The sequence below is a fragment of the Aotus nancymaae genome, unplaced genomic scaffold, assembly GCF_030222135.1.
Source record: "Aotus nancymaae isolate 86718 unplaced genomic scaffold, 86718_ANA_hifiasm-v0.15.2.pri h1tg000006l, whole genome shotgun sequence".
Lineage (NCBI taxonomy): Eukaryota > Metazoa > Chordata > Mammalia > Primates > Aotidae > Aotus > Aotus nancymaae.
This window is the reverse complement of record NW_026988417.1, coordinates 79,729,269-79,751,756: the sequence shown is the minus strand read 5'-3', so window position 1 is coordinate 79,751,756 and position 22,488 is coordinate 79,729,269. Positions and strand designations below refer to the sequence as shown.

General features: G+C 37.3%; 1 protein-coding gene and 1 non-coding gene across 8 annotated transcripts in view; one reads left to right on the top strand and one right to left on the bottom strand.

Moving 5' to 3' along the window:
* The first annotated feature begins 6,517 nt into the window (after positions 1 to 6,517).
* LOC135272240 (U4 spliceosomal RNA) lies at positions 6,518 to 6,658 on the top strand. Its single transcript, XR_010340323.1, has one exon. It is a non-coding gene; the product is annotated as a U4 spliceosomal RNA (small nuclear RNA).
* Positions 6,659 to 7,795: 1,137 nt separating this feature from the next.
* Positions 7,796 to 22,488, bottom strand: part of PTPN13 (protein tyrosine phosphatase non-receptor type 13) — a 163,592-nt gene continuing 148,899 nt past the window's right edge. For all 7 annotated transcript variants that reach the window (XM_064368927.1, XM_064368936.1, XM_064368945.1 and 4 more), the window contains 6 exons: positions 18,478 to 18,626; positions 16,954 to 17,044; positions 14,467 to 14,804; positions 12,353 to 12,568; positions 11,232 to 11,294; positions 7,796 to 8,500 (listed from right to left, as the gene is read on the bottom strand). In XM_064368927.1, the coding sequence (XP_064224997.1) occupies positions 8,405 to 8,500; positions 11,232 to 11,294; positions 12,353 to 12,568; positions 14,467 to 14,804; positions 16,954 to 17,044; positions 18,478 to 18,626 (953 nt within the window). In that variant the 3' untranslated portion in view covers positions 7,796 to 8,404. The remainder of the gene's footprint in view (positions 8,501 to 11,231; positions 11,295 to 12,352; positions 12,569 to 14,466; positions 14,805 to 16,953; positions 17,045 to 18,477; positions 18,627 to 22,488) is intronic.

Below are 22,488 nucleotides of genomic sequence, written 5' to 3'. Positions count from 1 at the left end.
AGGAGTTCAAGACAAGCCTGGCCAACATGGTGAAACCCCATCTCTACTAAAAATACAAAAATTAGCCAGGCATGGTGGTGTACACCTGTAATCCCAGCTACTTGGGAGGCTGTGGCAGGAGAATCACTTAAACCCAGGAAACAGAGGTTGCAGTGAGCTGAGATCACACCACTGCACTTCAGCCTGGGTGACAAAGTGAAACTCTGACTCAAAAAAAAAAAAAAAAAAAAAGAGGCCCATGCATATCCTTCTAAGCTGTGTATGTATACTATATCATTTTATTTTAAAAAATTGAGATCATTCCATATATTGTTTTGTAAGTCACTTGATGACATATTATGGAACATCTTTGAGTGTCAGTCTGTGTTGACCTACCTCATTCTTTAGAATAGTAGCTACATAGAAGTATTCCATTGCAGGGAAGGACTGTAATTTATTTAATCACTCTTATTCATGGACACTTGAATAGCTTTCAGCTGAACAGTATTACAGTGCTACTACAAACACTCTTGCCCTTAGGTGCAAGTAGTTCTGTAGGCTTACTTCTTATGACTTGAATTTACAAGCCGATCGCTCACTGAAATGCGGGACAGATTGCTCTCTGGCAATGTTGTACAGCAGTGCCTGAGAGGGCCTGGTTTCCCACAGCCTCATCAGTCAAATGAATGATCAATTTTGATTTGTCAAAACATCTCATTTAAAATTTTATTTAAAAATTGAGTGAACTAAAGCATTTTTCACAGTCACTTGCCTACTTAGGTCCTTTGCCTGCTTTTCTATTGTATCTTTTCCTTTTTGATGTACAGGTTTTGACCCATAATGACAGTGACAATGTGTCCTATGTGTTGTTGACATTCTATCTACTCTTTTATCTTTTGTTATTCTCTAATGTCTTTTGTGGTACAGAGTTTTATTTTTTTAACATATTCAGCTTATTAATCTTATTAAGAATATTTTTTTGGCTCTGATCTCTGCCAATGTTAGCATATTTATATATTTGTGTGAATTGTGAATTGTTATAGAATCTTTTTTTGAGAATGTATTTGGCCCCTTTTCAGGGAGCTCTTTTTGGGGGCTTATGTAACATATTTACTAGCTGCTGTGTGTACTTCTTGTCTTCCCATGCAATAAATGGTGCCTGGCAGTAGGTAAAATCTGTCCTCTACTAGACATTATTAAAAATATTTTCCCATGTGTTTTTCTAATACTTTGGTGGAGTGAATACATACGTATTTATTCCATTTTGAATTTATTGTTCTGTATAGCGTAATTTTTTTGTAGTTAATTATCTAAACATCATATATTGAATCATTATTCTTTTATCTACTGATTTAAAATGCTACCTTTATTACATAACTTCCTACATAATGTGTTTTTGTTGGGAATCTGCTTGGTTCCATTTTGTGTCTATTCTTATCTGTAAGTTTTGAAATGTGTGAGAAAGTGTTTTGTGATTTAATGTTTATAATTTTATTTTGTAAGTATTCCCAATAACTTGTGGGTTAATGCGATGACAATGATTATTGTATTTTCCCACTAATTCAGAAAGCCTTTGTGGTAGTACAAAAGGAGCCCCATTAGGTCTTAGAGCCACGGCACATTTTATATGGAAAAGAACTGTGCAGATTTATGACTCGATTGTTAATTTTCAACTGTTGCTTTACTATTTTGAGATTCCCTTTTATCCATGTGGCAAATGTTTATGTAATGAGAAGCTAGTCTGTTCTATGTTCAGACACATGGGACATAAATAGTAATGAGGCAGAAAGAGCTCCTGCCCTCACGGAGTTTATAGTCTAGCAGGGAAATAGATCACTGCAATGAACACAGTTAAGAGAGTTGCAAGTAACACAGATCCCCAGTTCTAAAATGAATATTATTATGAGTTTTTGTTCGTTTGTTCATTTTTGTTTTTGAGATGGAGTCTTGCTCTGTCATTCAGGCTGGAATACAGTGGCGCGATCTCAGCTCACTGCAACCTCTGCCTCCCAGGTCCAAGTGATTCTTCTCCTGCCTCAGCCTCCCCAGCAGCTGAAACTTATGGGCACCTGCCACCATGCCCCGCTAATTTTTGTATTTTTAGTAGAGATGGGGTGTCACCATATTGGCCAGGGCTGGTCTTGAACTCCTGACCTCAGGTGATTTGCCTGCCTTGGTCTCCCAAAGTGCTGAGATTATAGGCATGAGCCACCACATCTGGCCTCCATGAGTTTTAAAGAATCCACAAAAAATAAATGTCTAAATTATTTCTCCACATAGACACCTAGCACAAAATGGTAAAATTCAATGCTGTTCTGAAAGCATTAACAACATGGTCAGTATTTACAACAGTCAGGATGTTCCAAGGATGAGGGACAGGTCTATCAAAGGCCATCCTTTAAGACAGAAACAACACATATCAATGTAAGTGTTTGAAAGTACTCTTGTCAGAAGATGGCCATCTGCGTAGATGGTCTGTAAACATGTTACTGAGAACTTGAAATAGTGAAGCTGTTCGTTCAGCAGGCCACGTGTTATCTTTAGAACAAAAATATAACTGGAAAAAAGTCTTACTTGAATAAATTGCATTCTAATTGATCTAAATAATCGTGAGTTATTAAAAGCTGGGACCTATATGAAGCTCAGAAGTGGGGCCAGAGAAATCATGTCAAGCAGAATGAGTCCATGTCTAAGAGGAAAGAGGCAGCTGGATGGTCGGGGCAGCAGAGTGCAGTGGAGAGAACACAGGCTGCATCAGGGCTACCTGCATTCCACTTTTTTTTTTTTTTTTTTTTTTAGATAGAGTTTTGTTCTTGTTGCCCAGGCTGGAGTGCAATGATTCCATCTTGGCTCACTGCAACCTCCGCCTCCCGGGTTCAAGCAATTTTCCAGCCTCAGCTTCCTGAGTAGCTGGGATTACAGGTGCCCACCACCACGCCTGGCTAATTTTTGTGTTTTTTTTTCAGTAGAGATGGGGTTTCGCCATGTTGGCCAGGCTGGTCTTGAACTCCTGACCTCAGGTGATCCATCTGTCTCAGCTTCCCAAAGTGCTGGGGTTACAGACGTGAGCCATGGCGCCTGGCCTGCATTCCACTTTAATAGCTAGGATGCCTCTAGAGCTGTGGGTTGAAATCAGTCGGAGCTGAAATTGAACCTTTATCAGTTATCTGGGGAACTTTGGGCAAGTGACAATCCCCCTGGGCTTCAGATTCCTCTCTTAAAATGGTTGATAACACATTCAATCCTGAACACCCTGAAAAGGAGGGAAGGTGAAAACACCTGGTCTGATGCATAAGTGATCAATACATGTTACATCCCCTTCTTTTTCTTGTGTTATCAGAAATATCCCTTGTGTAGAGAATCACTCAGCCCAACCCAGTCAATGAATCATATGTAAGTCTCTTGGTTGCCGGGCGCGGTGGCTCACGCCTATAATCCTAGCACTTTGGGAGGCCGAGGCGGGTGGATCACGAGGCCAAGAGATCGAGACCATCCTGGTCAACATGGTGAAACCCCGTCTCTACTAAAAATACAAAAATTAGCTGGGCATGGTAGCACATGCCTGTAGTCCCAGCTACTCGGGAGGCTAAGGCAGGAGAATTGCTTGAACCCAGGAGGCGGAGGTTGCGGTGAGCCGAGATCGTGCCATTGCACTCCAGCCTGGGTAACAAGAGCGAAACTCTGTCTCAAAAAAAAAAAAAAAAAAAAAAAAAAGTCTCTTGGTAACCTTCCCATTGGCCTTGGTCTGTACTTTACCCAGCAGGAGGAGCCCCCTCTGAATGTCCAGCCTTCTTCATTCTGCTAGACCCACCTACAGCTTCCTTGTAAGCTGATAAATCAGCAGCATGGTTTATCAGTGTCCTGAAGGTTTGCTTAGCACGACCTTTGGAGTATAGTTATATTTTGGTTGAATAAATAAAACTGTCTCTAAACCTGTAAAAACTGAAGATGACTTTTAAATACTTCCTATCCGTGAATCTCTTCAATAGTTACACATTCAGATACTTCTAAATTTGTAAGAAGATCTTGAAAGATTGACATAGTGTTCGCTACCTTGTAAGGATGGTAGAAACTGAGGCAGAACTGGAAAGGCACACACTGCTTACTGCTACCCTGTATCAATTGCTGTTTTTGTCCTTATGAACAGAACCAAGATTTTGTTCAGGACAGCAATGTAACTAGCTAAAAATAACTTTCTTGAAGCTAGAGATGGGCATGGGACAGTTTTTGCTAATAAGACAGAAGCAGAAGTCTGCCCTTGTCTGCTGGGAAATTTCGTTTTCTTGCCCTAGGCACTCACTGACCCTTTCTCCCTGTCAATTCCTGTTTCTTTTCTGGAATGTGGATATAATAGCTGGAGCTGTGGCAGCCACTTCCAGGCCATAAAGGAAAGGCCAAGGATAATTAGAGAGCTGTTGACATTCTTGAGCTATAGAATTAACTGCCTACTTCTGAGCAAATGCCTTCTTCTGAGCTTGGTTTCTTAATGAAAGAAAATAAACTCTTAAGCCCTTTAGAATTTGTGAAAGAAAAAAACCCCAAAAAACTTGGAATCCCAATTCAGTATGCTGAAAGGAAAACAATGAAGCTGAAAGCTGAGCCATGCAAGAAACTGCCTTTTCTTTTGTTCCTAAGCAGATAGCTACAGATAAAGGTTAAATATCTCCACAGGTAGTTACTCTATCTTATCTTATGTACTGAGTGCAAGATAAATACATAACTATTTCCCTACCTGCTCCTTTTCTTTTGCAACATGTGAGTTCAGTAATGTAACCATATCCCTCCTCTTTCCCCTCCAGCTCACTTTTCTCCTTTAAATATTGAAGCCCTCAAACTCATCTTTGGAGAAAGGCATAGACCACAGACTGTTTCTGTGATTCCGTGTAATTTCTTCCAAGCATGTCCTTAACCTTGGCAAAATAAACTTTTAAATTGATTGAGACCTGTCTCATATACTTTTTGATTTACAACTTGTAAGGCTGTTTGGTTGGTTTTGGTTACTTGCAGTCAAATACAATCTCAAATTGATAAAGTAAAGCTTGATTGGCTTAAAAATATTATGCAGATCAGCCCGTAATTTGTTGCGTTTATCTCTACCATAACAATATTTCTGAACTATGAATTTCTGATTTATTATATTTCTGAATTATGTAAAATGGTAAGACATTCTATCATCAAGGTATTTACATCTGGAAGATTGTTGTAATAAGCTGTTTTTAAAAAATGTATTGGATTTATCACATTACATATAGATTAACTAGTTTTTTATAAACCAAAAAATCTGGCAGGCTATCTGGGACCACAGATGTAAAAGAATCTGATCTTTTTTCAACAGCCATTTATTTCCTGTTTACCATGATAATTCAGAATTATCTCTACTAATGACATGTACCAAAGTTTTGATTTTGAAATAAAATTGTTTCTAATTCTGCAGTGCTCAGGACTATACTAAGGATACTCAATCTTTTAGAATATATAACTTTAGCTCAGTTTTGTAAATATAATCTCCTACAATTTGTGCCTCCCCTTCCATAGCCTAGAGTTGTCAGTGGCCATCATTTGGCCAGTTCATAGAATGAGTAACAGCAATGTGTTTTGCATGTAAACCTGGCCCAGCTCATAAAATCTCTCCACAGGCAATCCTTTGTGGGGAATGGTGGCGATTCTCAACCTGGAAATCTATGTGTTGATTACAGAACTTTCATCAGCCTGGGCTTCCTAAAAATTGAGCCATAGATCTACATTGCTGGGCTGTTCACTTGTCCAGAACTGTTAAACTAGAAATACACAGTCCATTCCATATTTGGGGTTTATATTTTCTAGCACTTGGCTAATACAAGGTGTGTTAAGAGCTGAATTGTACTTATTCATTAATTTGATATGAGTGTTTCCACGTGCCACCCCAGCTCTGTGGCCTCACCTTGCTTTCTAACCAGAGTGGTCCTAGCAAAAGGCTCTTACCCTTCCATGCTGGTAGAGCCAGATCCCAGCTGAGGGCAGTAACATATTTACCATAATAAAGTTTCTATTCACAGGTCGTAAAGCTAAACCTGCATTTTCTTCCCAGTTTCCATTTCCTAGTGACATTTGTTCCAGAAAAAGCATCCTCCAGCTCCACCCTCTCCCATCTATGTTGACTTCAGATGGGAGCTAATCACCTCCAGCTGTACTAGCCCCTAGCGCTCTGCTGGCCTAGTTTCATATGCCAAAGACAGGAAAACAGGCCTCATGTTCCAACTCACTCAGAACAGAGACTTCCAAATGCCATTTAAAGCAATACAAACCTCTTTTTCAAATGAAATCGTCAGTTACGACCCAATCTATAAAACTCTGATTGAAGTGGGCATGGTGGTGGTAAAGCCTCTCTTGCCATATTCAGAGCCAATTCTGAGGTAGGACCCAAACCTGTTATCTGGCAGAGCTTTATATATTTACTGTGGAGCTTTATATATTTATTGATACTGTCTTCTGCCTTCAAATAGCCCCAGATTCTCAGGAATAGGTCCCAGCAAATTGCTGCACTTAAGATTAGAAATTCAGCTTTGCACAGTGACAGTATCATAGTCAATGAGGTTTATCTGAGGCACGATTATAGCTAATTGAAAACTTTTCCCAATATCCCGCTATGACGACTTGCTACACAGTCAGCACTGGCAATTTTTGACAGTCTCTACAGAGACTGGTGAAAAAAAAAAAAAGATTAGAAATTCAAGTCAACTAGCTCAGAACTGATGTAGTCTTATGAGGATGAGCCAAGCAATTTTCTGGGTCTTGGAATGGTGTTGAGGCAGGAGAACAGGATCTAGAGACAGAAAGCCCAAGGCCTTCTTGGAATTAGACTAAAAGGAAAACCCCACCCTTCCAGGATCAAGTAATTAGGGGCCAAATGCCCACCCCTCTCTGAACCTCCCCTCCCCTATGTCACCAATGGGTATGTCTGTAATTGTTCCATTCTGAAACCTTCATTTGCTTATACATCACAGGCAGGATGCCTCTGATTGGTTCTGGGCAGAATCCTGCCTCTGACTGGTCCTAGGCCAACGTCTTTATTTGTGTAGGGTATAACCTATCAGAGGCCTCTAAAGGGTACTTAGGGGTGTTACCACGCTCTTGTAATTCAATAAAAACCCCAGGAACATTATAATCAGGGCTCTTGAGCTACTTGCTTGCTCAAGCCCACTTCCACTTTGTGGAGTGTACTTTCACTTCAAAAAATCTATGCTTTCATCTTCCATTGCTTTGTCTGAGCATTTTGTTCAATTCTTTGTTCAACATGCCAAGAACAGACAACTCACAGTCCAGAACTTCCACTCGGTTACACCGTCACGGCTGAATGGAGAAATACTGTTAGAATTTAGTGAAAGGAATTTAGTACCGAGAACCAGAGAACTACTAAGTTAAAGCAGCTTTGAAATCAATCTCTTTTTTTCCTGTTTGGCAGAACCAAATATAAACCCTCAGGTAGTATGATACTGTTTTCTTTGATTACCCCTTGGTCAGTTAAGTACTGTGGCTAGGACTTGAAAATATTCTGATTTATATATCAGCTGGGCTCAGTAAGTGGGCACCATTCACAAAGAAGTAGAAGAAAGAAAGACTGAATTTCTGAGCTACTCTTAAACCAATACATGACCCCCACATCAGTACTTAGTGAAGATCTGTCAGGATTTCTGACAACACCTCTACTCTCTGTGGCTGTTAAGACTGGGGCCAACTAGGGAGACGGGAAGTGGTGTCTAGAGGTCCTTGTCTTCCCAGGAGCCTAGGTGTTGTTGAAAAATAACACATTGAAAATGTATAATTCGTCTGCACACAGTTTTGGCTTGTTCATGTTTTAAGGTGTGTTTTAATTTACAAAGTGAGATAATGCATTACAAACAGATGATGCAGTAACAACAGGTAACTGATAACTCCATTTTCATGAAAAAGTATATAAATATATTACAGGAAATTCTATATAGTAAACATTAGAAAGTGATACAGTAAACATTTGCTACTTTTTTTCTATGCCAATATTACTGTCATTTAAAGCTTAAATACTGGTTTCAAGTATCCCCTATAAAATAACTACTTTATTAAAATATTGGAAAACATTTTTGCTATAAACAAGATTGGTACATTAAAAATAGACTCAGCATGTCTTTGTAACAATGTCTGCTATCATCAAATGCTGCCTTTAATCATCCCTATGATCTGCACTGTTAGTGTTAAAAATTTTAAATAATTATCATAGGTTAAAGTAGCTGTAAAAATACAGCATTTCAATATTATTTATTGTCATGAAGAATACCCCTCTAAGACAGAGGAGAATATGCATGTTGTATGAACTTGCTGCTCTGTGATCTTTATTTTGGATAGAGAGCAGGAGTCTGTTGGAGGTTAAGGAGAGAAATGGAAATGCATCCAGACAGAGGCTCTTTTCATGTCACTTCAGAAGCTGAGGCCGCTGTTTTTGCTCTTCTTCTGCTTGAAGACGTGTCAGAACATAAAGGATGACTTGATAGCAGAAAATATATTGATCCTATGGCAAAAAAAAAAAAAAAAAAAAGAGAGATAGAAGACTTTAGATGTATAATGTAAATATTATATACAAATAGGTATACCACTCTCAGAAGTAATGTTTGAGGAGTTCTGAAAATATGAAAAAATTTTGTTAGAATGTTGAATGTAAGAAGCAGGGTGCAGAATTGTGTGGTATTACAAAAATTATAAAAAATAGAAACCAGATTGACAAAAAGAAGAGAAAAAAAGCCTGAGGGATGGGAGTGGAAGTATCCCAGAGTGCTAACTGAAGTTGTCTCTGATTGGTGGGCCACTAAAATATTTTTTATGCTTTGATTATACTTAGTGGAAAAATAACCTTCCTATATAATTTCTTCTGGATTTACTGAGCTCACGTTGATGTTTTAAAATGTCAAAAACTTAATAGCTAAGAAGCTATTCAAAATAATTGCCTTGCCAGGTATGGTGGCTCATGCCTGTAATCCCACCACTTTGGGAAGCTAAAGCAGATGGATCACTTGAGGTCAGGAGTTCAACACCAGCCTGGCCAACATGGTGAAATGTCATCTCTACTAAAAATACAAAGTTAGCTGGACATGGTGGCAGGCACTTGTAATCCCAGCTACTCAGGAGGCTGAGGCAGGAGAATCAGGGAGGCAGAGGTTGCAGTGAACTGAGATCACAGACTGCACTGTAGCCTGGGTGACAAAGTAAGACTCCATCTTAAAAAAAAAAAAAAAAAAAAAAGTCTTTAAATATTTTGGAACAAAAGCATGAAAATCAAAGTTCTTTGAAAACGAACTCCTTTGATGAAATTATTTTCTATTAAATTGATGGTGCAGAGATCTGACTTTTTTTGTTATTTGTCAAGGAACTGTGTCTGAAAATAAAAAATTCACAATATATTAAATGAAAAATAATAAAACAACCACAGTTGAATCTCATTTAAAATAACTGCATGTATGTATGTTTGAGCATGAAGGAGTGTGCACATGTGTTTAGGACAAAGAATATAAGAACATCTCCTAAAAACATTAACAGCTCTTTGAGAGTAGGAATACAAGTGGTCTTTTAAGTTTCTTTTTCACTTATCTGTATTTTAACTTTTCCATACATTTATCCTTGACTCTTTCTCTGACACTGCATACAACCCATTAGCAAATCCACTTCACATCATGTCCTCTTTCTTTCACTCTGTCCACACTTACCACTTCAGCTACCGCTGCTTGCCACCTAATGATCTCCTTGCTTCTAATCCTGCATCTTCCTCCCCAGACTTCCTCCCCATTCTAACACAGCAGGCAAGTAGTCCTTTAAAATGTGAGTCACTTCACTGCCACTCCATGCTACAATCCTGTGATGGCTCCCATTTCACTCAGAGGAACGCCCAGGTCCTGGACCATGTTACCCACCTTCTAACATCATCTCCTTCTTCTCTCTTCCTTCCCCCGTGTCCTGCCTGCCACATTGGCTGTGATCATACCTGAACACACAAGACCACTGGACTTCTACACAGGTGGTCCCTCTGCCTGAAAGGCTCTTGTCTCCAGAGATCTACATGACCCCCTCCTTTACCTTCAAATCTTTGCTTAAGTGTTACTTTGTCAATGGTACCACCCTGTTTAAAATCGTAACCCCGATCTGCCATGATTCCCTTTATCTATTTCACTTTTCTCTAAAGCACTTATCACTTTCAGAGATCCTATATAATTTACATATTTAATATGTTTATGGTTTCCATCCTTATCACTATTCCACTAGAATACCTTTGTTATTCTATCAAGCATCTTTGTTTTATTCACTGATGTACTCCACACACCTAGAAGAGTTCCTAATACATAGTAAGCACTCAATAAATAGCTGTTGAATGAACAAATGAATGAATGAACTTCCTAGGTGTAAAGGGCTGCTTATACCAATCAAAATGTTTTCCTTACCTAAAAAGTGTGATTGTAAATCAGCTTAATATTTAGGAGACAATTTGAATCAAAAAGGATTATGAAAGGAAAGTAGGCAAATGCTAATTTTTGAAGATAACAAATTTCCATATTTTTCAAGAGGCAGAGAAGTGTTAATTTATGGATATTTGAAAACAGCTTCTACATCCCCCACTCTCCCATTATGAACAAAAAGGATTGTGGAACTCTTCGATGAAGACAGACACTCTAAATAAGGCACTCCCTGCGAAGGACACAATTGTGTCAGTGGGTGATGTAACTCATGATTTCCTTTCAGGTAAGAGAAATGAAAATCATCAAAAGAGGATAAATGGACCCACATATTCACACTCCCTACAGAATGTCTTCTTTAAGCCAAGCAACTCCAGCCTGCCTTGCTGTGTTCCAGGCAATGCCGATGAATCCATTACCTCTCAGGGAATTTCTGTAGCAAGAATGTTACCTTCTATGTCTTTTTCAGGTTGGAAATAGGGAAGGAATGCCATTAATTACACAGAATTTTTGTACCATTCCCAAAGTCTGTCTCTAGCATGCTATCCCATTCTCTGTGATCTCTTCAGCGCAGATACTGCATTTTTAAGTTAAAAGTCAACATTTTAAAAAGCTTGGAAGTATCTTAATTTTTTTCTGAATTAGTATTCCTACTTAAAAAAAATGCCTCTCACTGCAGTAAATGTTTGGTTTTATGCTCTAACATGGGAAGCCTCAAAAAAGAAAAATGGTTTAATAGGAACTTTAAAAATATTAGAATCTTTACAAAAATCCTCATTAGGAGACGCAGCCATGACTCACCTCCGTCTGAACCATTCCATGTCTTTGTAGTCTCATGCAGCGCACCAAATCAGAGATGTCAAACTGTCAGAGGAAACCACAGGTTCGTGAGATTAAAAGGGTAACAGAATTTGAATCTCAAAAGGATCACAGTGGGTGGCTTACGTAAAATTCTATATCCCACTCTTCCTTCCCTTCTAGTAGTCTCAGGGAAACTCTCTGGGACAAAATGCCTTGGTGAATGGACTTTGTCATCACTTGGTATTCTTATTTTTTATCTTTCTAAGAATTAGGGAATGTTAATCTATTTGAAAATCCCCCAAAGAAAACAAATTCTCTTCCCTCTGAAATGTGACTAATTTCTAATATTACAATTAAAGAAGGTAAATTATTTTTCCTATACATTGCTCTTCAGATCAAGAGATTTCCAAATAAAAAAGATCTCTTGACTTTAGCTGACATTGAGCAGTTGGAAACAAGGGAGAAAAAGACTATTTGGTTTCATCCTACTTAAATTATTATAGCTACTGTGTAAAGTGCTTTTAACTAAAATTCTTTAAGAGACTGATTTTAATTATACATTATCTATGGTAAAATATTCTAGCATTTTAAGTAAGGTTTATACTGAGTTCAAAAGTAAGATTATACTCATAATAATAATTTTTAACGTAATTGTTTATAGAAAAACTATTTAGCATTAATTTGTATAATAAAATATACATTTTTTTAACCCATAGACAACAATAACACAAAAATACAAGCTTTTCCATTTCAAAAAATACTTTCTTTTGTGCTTCAATATTTCTATTTTTAAAGTGTGATAACAATACTATCTTATACAAGCCTAAAGGCTATAAGGGGTAAAATGAAATACTGCATAAAAGGCCTCTGAGCACACAGTTAAAGAAAAAAAACCAGTAAAACAAGTATAAAATAGAAGTATTATTTTTTGTTGATCATGGCCTATGCGGTTTTGAATACCAATGTTTACAAAAATACAATTTTGTATAAAATAAGAAAATAAAAGCAGTCATATGAATTCATAAGTTAAAAAAAATTTCAAGACCACAACACATTATCAAAAATTAGACTCCATCATTATTTCTGGCCAAATGCTCACTCAGCCCGTGTCTTGTACTCACATCAAGATCCTGACTGATTAATCCCAGAACCACATCTATGCAAATCAGGGTCCCTGAACGTCCAATGCCAGCACTGCAGTGAGTGATGATTGGGCCTGATTTGTGGATGTGCCTCATGTAGGAGATAAAAGTAAGCAGATCATCTGGTTGAGAAGGTGTATCATGGTCTGGCCAGGCAGTGAAATTCAGATGAGAAATATGGCGCACCTCTCTGGTCTGAAATTGCACAACAGAATAAGTGGATCATGACATATTATATTGTTTGCATATAATTTTTTTTTTTTTGAGATGGGGTCTTGCTGTGTCTCCCAGGCTGGAATGCAGTGGCACAATCTCAGCTTTCTACAACCTCTGCCTCCCAGGTTCAAGCAATTCTCCTGCCTCAGCCTCCAGAGTAGCTGGGATTATAGGCGCATAAAGCCACACCCAGCTAATTTTTATATTTTAGTAGAGACAGGGTTTTGTCATGTTAGCCAGGCTGCTCTCAAGCTCCTGACCTCAAGTGATTCACCCACCTCGGCCTCCCAAAGTGTTGGGATTATAGGCATGAGCCACTGCGCCCAGCCATAATTAATTCTTAACATTATTTTGTGCTTTCAAATTTTGGCTTGTCTATAGAATCGGCCCAAAGGAAAAGTGGAAGAAACTAAATGACTCCATTAAGAAAAACATGGGCTTCTATGAAGAAGGTTGCCAGATCCGCATTTTAAATATTGATAAAAACTACTTTTTGGAAACCCCAAAAACAAATTACATTTTGATATGGATAACAACCTTTTTTGGTTACCCCGTTCCAAATGCACCTCAGATAAAAGTCAGAGTCACTGCAACCCTACATAATCTGGCTGTATTTCCTCTTAGACCTCACCTCCTCCTCTTTCCCCCATGGCCACTTTACTCAAGTCAAATGATTCTCTGCGGTTTTTAAAATACAATGTGCACACAGTTTGGTCTCAGGATTTTTGTACTCGCTCCTTCTGACTGGAATGGATTTCTCCCCGGATATTTCCTCCAACTCTCACTCAACTCCTTCCCATTTTCCCCAAATGCCATTTTCTCACGCCTTCCCTGACTCCCTGTTGAAAATTACAACATATTTCTCACTCTCCCCCAACCAATTGTCCTTCTCTGTTTTATTTTTTTCCACAGCACTATCAATACTATTTCCTCTTCAGAATGCAACCTCCATGAGGTTAGACATTTTTTTTTGTGTTGTTGACTGCCAAATCTCCAGGGCCCATAAAGGGGCTGAGTTCTATAAACGTGTGGATTAAGTGGATAAATCACTTAAAGAATATCGAACAACTGTGCTAGCCTAAGTAATAGGTAAGCTAGTGTAAATCAATAAAAAATCATGAATCAAAAATTATAAAAGAAATTCTCAGGCTACATCTACATGATCCCAATAGAATTCAATTGATATGCTTTGTTTCTATAAAAGTAAAATCACTGTTTCTTTAAGAAAGCTAAATCTCTATTGGAAACATTACTTACACCTAGCTAGGATACTGCACACAGGGGTGTAGTAAGGTGAAAGAGAACACAGAGTGAGGAAACAGTAGCAGCTTTACTTGAAGTATGGCCACTTATCCAATTCAAGCTATATTGAGCAATATGGCCACTTATCTAATTCAAGCTATATTGATTCAGTGGTTAGGTAACTGCAGTATGAGTGATCTGAATAACAACAGTTTATGCTAAAATTATCCATGTATTCCTAAATATGTTAAGTTGCCTTTATGAAGAAATATTTTCTACTTACAGATTTTTAAAAATAGTTTTAATGAGTCTACTTAGAGGTTTGACCATAAAAACACAAGTTTCCAGCATGCAACTTCTGAGCCATTTTGTGCTATCACCAAGGATGATAATCACATTAAAAGTTCTGCATTTTCATTTTAGTACAGCACATAATGGAGGAAAGTGGCAGAAGTCATGAAGAAGGTCACATTTAAACTTACACGATAAAGAAAAAATAGCTAGCATTAGTTCCATTGCATGGGAACCACTGTCTTTTATCTAGAAATAACATTGGTGCAATCATGGAAAGAGTCCAGGCTTGGATTACGACTAGGAAATACACCTTGAAAAATGGAAAGATTTAATTCACTCACCTGAATATCTTCAAGGGTCATCACCCTCACCACAAAACCCTTCAGCTGCTGCATTCGCACAAGAGCCAGTCGAAGTCTGTTGCTGACCATTGTTGTTTTGCCTAGGATGTTGGGCCAATAGCGCTGGCATTTGATTTTTTCTCCTTCTACTTCTTGAGTCATCATAGCTATCACTGTGGATTTTTGTTCCCAAATCATCTGCCAGAAGTCTCCAACAGTTGTAGGTAGTGGTCCTTGGCAGGCAATGTAAACGAACTCTTCTTTTCCTACTGGTATCTTAATGAAACTAGCATTGATATAGCCACCTTCATCTCCAAGAGGCACTCTTGTAGCATCATCTGTGAATTTTCCACCACAAAACAAAGCCATCCATATCATGTATTTTAAACAAGAGTCTTACAAATTTAATGAGTCAGAGATCATGAGAAATTGTTATAGATGAAATCACCAACATATTTTAATAGAAGTAATTTTCAAATTGTAGCACACATTATTTCATATTTATTGTTTTTGCTCATCTTACAAACATATCTAAGATGTCAGTTTAGTGAGTTTCTGACATACGAAATTTGGTACCATTTACATAGATTTAGTTGAAATTAAGATTAGTAAGTTAATAAATACATTTAGAATTGTCTAATAAGTAACTAGAGAAACAAAGAAAAACAACAGATACTTCTCCATCATTATTTTAATGATGATGACAATAATAATAATGGCACTAAAAGGCAATGCCAAAAAAATTTTTCATAGAACAAAGATTAGTATTACAATATAGTACAAAATTTAGTATTACAATAACACTATTAAAATAAATATTACGGATGTTACTGGCATAATCAACTGTCACTCACCTAATAAAATTACATATTCCTTTAATAAGCAGCCAAAACAATACATTAGCACAATAAAGAACAGCTCACTTTATTCTCCAGGCAAAAAGGCCCTTATTTTTGTTTTATTATAATTTCATATAGTCAAAATGTAATTTTTTAAACCAGGCTGCCCCAGGGAAAAGTACGTATAAGCTATCATTCACTGAGGTTATACTGTCTTAAGATTTAACCAAGAGAATAAATTTTTATGTATTACATAACTTAGAAGTTATTTCTGTTTCAAATATCTATAAATTTAACTAGTAATTACTGTGATTACCAAACTAAAACCTTTTAATAATAGATTTCAAAATCCCCCCACCAATTTCCCTTTCTCACTTGATTTCTATCTTAGTCCATACTGGTCATTTGTTTTGTGGAAACAAATCGACTCATTAGTTTTGGATTTATGGTTTGTCCTATTCTGACTCTGGCCATTTTGCTGTCTAAAATAACTCCCATATACTTTATGCCAAACAATGATCTGAACTTTTAAAATGTTTAAATTTCATTTCTTACAGGAAGCTTTCCAAAATGAATTTGTATTTTCTATCTGTATTAGAAAAATACAATTGCATTATTATTTACCACGTGATTTGTCACTATTGATTTTATTATTTATCTTTAGATTTATGGTTTCTTGGTAAAGATAGGGTCAGTGTGTCTTATATTATAATCTAAAGTGCCAATATATATACATGTGGCTGGTAATTATAAGAAGCTGCTAGAGGTAAGTATTTTGGCACATATATTCATACATAATTTTAAAAACTCACAGTGTGATTTTTTTTCATCGGTAAATATTATTGCTTTTTTGTTTTTGAGATGGAGTCTGTCCACTCTATCACCCAGGCTGGAGTGCAGTGGCATGATCTCAGCTCGCTAAAACCTCCACCTCCCGGGTTCAAGCTATCCTCCTGATTCAGTCTCCCAAGTAGATGGGATTATAAGCCACCACTCCTGGCTAATTTTTGTATTTTTTAGTAGAGATGGGGTTTCACCATGTTGGCCGGCCTAGTCTTGAACTCCTGATCTCAAGTGATCTGCCTGCCTTGGCCTCCCAAAGTGCTGGGATTACAGGCATGAGCCACTGCACCAGGCCGAAATGATTGCTTTTATTCCCTTCCGGTATCTGAAATGATTCAAAGTCTAATATAGGCTGGTAGTACCACTGTAGTCATAAGCATGTACACAGCTATTCATTACTATAGATATTTCTCTAAACTAAAAATAAGTGGAATAAATTGATGGTGGCTGTGACAAATGAATCTAACCAAGAAAATGCTCAGCCTGAAGCCAGTTCCTATTTTTAAAAAGATTTTAAAATTAATGATTTGGCTTCACTGACTAATTGCTAATATTATATGCTAGTAAAAATTCAAGAATATCCTAACAAATATTTCAGGTTCCTCTAACTGATTTTCAGAATACATACATAATTTAAAAGGGAATTCACATGGAATATTTCAATGTATTTGTTACTGATATAAATCTCTGAATGTATGTGTATACACATGGTTATGTGAGGAATAGGTAGGTTAAATACAAAAAGTTTTAATTCATTCAAATTATACTGATCACATATTAAGTCTAAAGCCAAACTAGAACTTACAGGGGAGTATATTTTTATATCTGTTCTTTCTTCTGTTTTCCTTAGTTTGCCCAATTAGACACTGATCCAAAGGTTTTAATTCTTGAAGATTCTGTAAGTAAAAAATGGAAATAAGTTTGTTGAGATAAGCAGTAATTCAGTAATAATTGCAAACACTTTAAATGTGTAGGGTGCAAAGTTGGTTGATCAGGTCTGATTCTGAGTGTTAAGAAATACAGATGTCCTAAATAAGCCTAAAGTCAATAGTGATTTGTTAAGTCAGCATTGAAATATATTGTTACAAGTATCTTTAATTGAAAATGTTGCAGTCAACTTTATGAGACATCACTTTGTGTCTTAATTTTTAACTTCCGATTAAAAGTGTCTATAATTATATTTTAGAAAAAAATACAATTAAAAAAACAATTCTGCCATAAAGTGATGAGCTAGAGCACAATTTATTGACAGTATTGTCTGTGAGGGTTATAGGATATTCCATGTGGTAGTGTTGCCGTGGTCAGATAGTCCTATGTTCTAAAGTCAACTTTTTATCACTTTTCATTCATTCACTCATTCAAAAAATACATATTGAATGCCCATTATATGCAAGCTACTGTAATGTAGTAAGTGATGAGAATACAGTGGTGAGCGAGAAGATATTTTGGCTCTCTGGCCTTTACAGTTTACTGGGAGAAAGACAATAAAGAAGTAAACAAATACTGTAGTGTATATCTTGAAGAAATCAAGAAGCTGCTGTGGTAGAGAAATCCTTACAAACACTACTTTAGAAGGGTTGTGATGGAAGTTTTCTGATGGTAATATTTAAATCTAAGAACTTAAAGAAGATGTCATTCCATAAAATGGCAATATGAGGAGAGGAAGAGTATACCTTAATTACCGTGAGGCTTAGTTTCACAATCTATCATGGAACTGATATTTTGAGGAATACACACAAAGCAAAAAGCACATAGCAGAAGCTCTTATTAAAGTTAACTCCTTTTAGTGGCTACAAACATCAGGAAGTAGGCAAATAAGCAAATGGTTTGAGGGAGAGGGGCAAGGTCAACCTCAAAACCACTCCCTTTTCTAGTGGTAAATATGGATGGTGCTATGAGACCGCAGGAGCTAGGGCTCTGAGCCATTGCTGCTTTGAACTCGGACACACATTCTTGGAGCAGTATTAAATTAGAACCTGCTGTTAATGATGAAACATGTCTACAGTGAACTAGTTATAAAGTTTAGTGGATGGTTGAAATTTACACCTGGCTTTAAAAAAAAAAAAAAGAGTTTTTACCTTACATATGAAGAAGAAGGATAATCTTCAGGGAAATGTATCAAATTCCAAGTAGTTAATGTGATCCCTTTAAATCACTATTATAAGGATCCTAATAGAAAAATTAATTTTCTGCTAGATATGATAAGACAGTGCTTTTAGAGTTGGAAAATTTTCCAAATTTCTTCTAATCTTGGGCAAGTAAAGATACATTTTCCTTACAAATTAAATGCATACACTTTGGGAGAGAATTGTTGGCAGAAGCCACTTACCTCCAGCTCCTTAGAAGGAATTCCTTGATCTAGCAAACCCCGCAAGATTCGAATGACTGATTTTAAGTTGGCACCTGTGTATTTACCAGAGGGAAGGACTTTGATGACAGGGAGTGCAGCAAGCTCTTCATTTGTCAGAAAGGAATGATCTAATAGGAAGACAGCAATTTAAAAACAGTTCCTCCAGAACAGATTTAACTAAGTGAACTAATTTCAGCCTATTTTCACCTCATCTTACAAAAGGGAAAGTCTATTTATTTAGAGATAGAGCCTTGTTCTGTCATGTAGGCTGGAGTACAGTTCTGTAAGCCTTGATCTCCCAGGCTCAAGGTATCCTCCTGCCTCAGCCTCCTGAGTAGCTGGGACTAGAGTCATGCACCATTGTGCCTGGCTAATTTTTAAATTTTTTTGAAAAGATGGGGTCTCCCTGTGTTGCCCAGGCTGGTCTTGAACTTTGGGCATCAAGTGATCCTCCTGTCTTGGCTTCCCCATGTGCTAGGATAACAGGTGTGAGCCACTGCACCTGGCTAGGAAAGTTTTAATTTTACACACACACAAACACACACACACACTGAAACAGAGTATCATTCTGTAGACCAGACTGGAGTGCAGTAGCACCATCACAACTCAATGCAGCTTCAACCACCTGGGCTCAGGTGATCTTCCCACCTCAGCCTTCCTGGTAGCTGGGACTACAGGCAAGAACCACCATGCCTGGGTAATTTTTTGTAGAGACGGGGTTTTGTCATGTTGTCCAGGTTGGTCCTGAACTCCTGGGCTCAAGCAGTACACCTGCCCTGGCCTCCCAAAGTGCTGGCATTCCAGGTGTAAGCCACTGTGCCTGGCCAGGAAAGTTTTAAAATATGCAACAACTAATAATATTTCCCCCAGAACAAATTTAACTAAATGAACTAATTTCAGCCCTTTCTCACCTGATCTTACACAAGGGAGAGTCTGAGAGAATTAACAAGGCAATAGAATTAATAGGTAGGCTGACAACTACAATTAACACAGGGAAGTCTGCCCTAGCACACTCTCGTACCCAACTTTTAAGGAGACATCTCACTGATGTTCAGAAGTTTTTTAAGGATCTTGGCTCTCATTTATTTACAATTTCTAAAGGAGTTTATGTTGTTTCTTTTTGCTTCTCTTGACTCAAACGGCGCTTTAAAAAAAATATTGATAAGGAGTTTATTACGGGCAGCTTGGGGACAGCTTGTTTCTTTTCCCCTGCAAAACCTGCCATATAAAGGTAATTGTACTTAGTTCTCAGAACTTCAGAAACAACATAACAGGTAGGCAATTTTTAAAAAGAAGTATTCTAGATAATAGTAAATGAGATTCCTTCAACAATAGAACTCTGTTATAGTGAGAGAAGATAGGTTTTTTTCTGAAGAATGCCAAACTTCACAATATTTTCTATTTTATGCTCCCCTGACCTGTTATGCACGCATGTGCGTGCGCACACACACACACACACACACACACTCTCTCTCTCTCTAAAATCTTGATCTCATATATATAGAAAGGGTTTATAAATGATGGGAAAAGGTGAAAAAATAACAGAACGTCAAACAAATACAAAATTGGCATGTGTTAAGACTAACAGAAATTATTTAAAAAAACAGACTTTTAGTTAAATAAATACCTTTAAATTGTTACAACAGAGCCAATAGAACCATAATTTTAGTAGGTAATTGATAATTATAATGACAATATCCTTTGCTTCAATACTTTTACTCTAAAATATGACCATAAGTAAAACATATGTATGTAAGTTCTTTTTACAAACAGCTTAACTGCAGAAAACCAAACATAATTTAGATACATCTTAGCCTAGTTTTTCTTAAACTGGGCTTTGCTGACCCATGGAGGACAGTATTTCTATATAAGCATTTTTTTTGGTATTTATTTATTTTATTGTACTTTAGATTCTGGGGTACATGTGCTGATCATGCAGGATTATTGCATAGGTATATACATGGCAATGTGGTTTGCTGACTCCATCCCCCCGTCACCTATATCTGGCATTTCTCCCCATGTTATCCTCCCCAACCTCCCCACTCCCTGCTGTCCCTCCCCTAGCTCCCCCAACAGACCCCAGTTCTATACAAGCATTTTAAAGTTTTGTTTTAAATGCTTAAACTCTCAGCAGAAACCCTACAAGCCAGAAAAGAGTGGGGACCAATATTCAACATCCTTAAAGAAAAGAACTTTCAACCCAGAATTTCATATCCAGCCAAACTGAGCTTTAAAAGCTAAGGAAAAATAAAATCTTTTGCAAACAAGCAAGTACTTAGAGATTTCACCATCACCAGGCCTGCTTTGCAGAAGCTTCTGAAAGAAGCACAATACATATAAAGGAGCAACCAGTATCAGCCTTTCCAAAAATATATCCAGCTAGCATCAAATGGCAGTATTAAACTCATGTATATTATTAACTGGATAAAAAGCCAAAACCCATCGGTACACTGTATCCAGACCCATCTCACATGCAACGATACACAAAGACTCAAAACAAAGGGACAGAGGAAGATTTACCAACAAAACGGAGAGCAAACATAAATAAATAAATAAAAAGCAGGAGTTGCAATTCTCACCTCTGATAAAATAGACTTTAAAGCAACAAAGATCAAAGAGGCAAAGAAGGACATTACATAATGGTAAAAGGATCAATGCAACAAGAAGAGCTAACGATCCTAAATATATACGCACCCAATACAGGAGCACCCAATACAGGAGCACCCAGATACATAAGACAAGTTCTTAATGACTTATAAAGAGACTTAGCCTCCCACACCATAATAGTGGGAGACTATAACATCACATTGTCAATATTATACTGATCAACAAGATAGAAAATTAGCAAGGATATCCAGGACTTGAACTCAGACCCGGAACAAGTAAACTTAATAAACATTTATAGAACTCTCCACTTCAAATACACAAAACATACATTCTTATCAGTACTATATCACACCTATTCCAAAAGTGACTACATAATAGGAAGTAAATCACTCCTTAATAATTGCATAGCATTTCATAGGTTTAAATGAAATATTGGTTGGCTGCTTGTTTGTTATTTTCTTCCCTTATTCCTTCCTGTTTCCATTGTTAAGCACAATTATTGACATAAAAGAGGTTTTCAATTCCCATTTTTAGACTGCATTCTAGCCTGGGCAATAAAGCAATACTCTCGTTCTCTCTCCCTCTTTCTCTTCCTTTTTCTTCCTCTTCTTCTTTCTTTTTTTTCTTTTCTTTTTCTTTCTTTCTTCCTTTTTTTTTTTTTTTTTTTTGAGACGGAGTTTCGCTCTTGATACCCAGGCTGGAGCGCAATGGCGCGATCTCGGCTCACCGCAATCTCCGCCTCCTGGGTTCAGGCAATTCTCCTGCCTCAGCCTCCTGAGTAGCTGGGATTACAGACAGGCGCCACCGTGCCCAGCTAATTTTTTGTATTAGTAGAGACGGGGTTTCACCATGTTGACCAGGATGGTCTCGATCTCTTGACCTCGTGATCCACCCGCCTCGGCCTCCCAAAGTGCTGGGATTACAGGCTTGAGCCACCGCGCCCGGCCCTTTCTTCCTTTTTTTTTTAAAAAATAAAATAAAATAAAGTTTTATTTTAATTTCAAGATAATATAAAAAGCACTTCCTAGGTCACCTGAATAACCAACTTATAACTAAACACTGCATTATTTCAGTGCCTTGAGTTGCAATGTGTTGCTTACCCTGGCACCAGTAGTGACTGATAACCTAAAATAATGGTATTAAGTGTTACTCAAACTGGTCCATAAACATTCTTAGCGGTCCTTAAGTTCTCAAATTTGAGAAATGCTGTCCTAAAATTTTACAAGTCTGCTTATCTGTAATTGAATTCTAATCTGCATAACATATGCAACTTAAACTGTTACTTGCTCCCACTCCCAAAAAAAACCCCAGGAACTCATTACAAAAAGTTATCAAATTTAGTTCTGTTACTACTTTTCATTTAAATTAGCTTCTAAGCACATG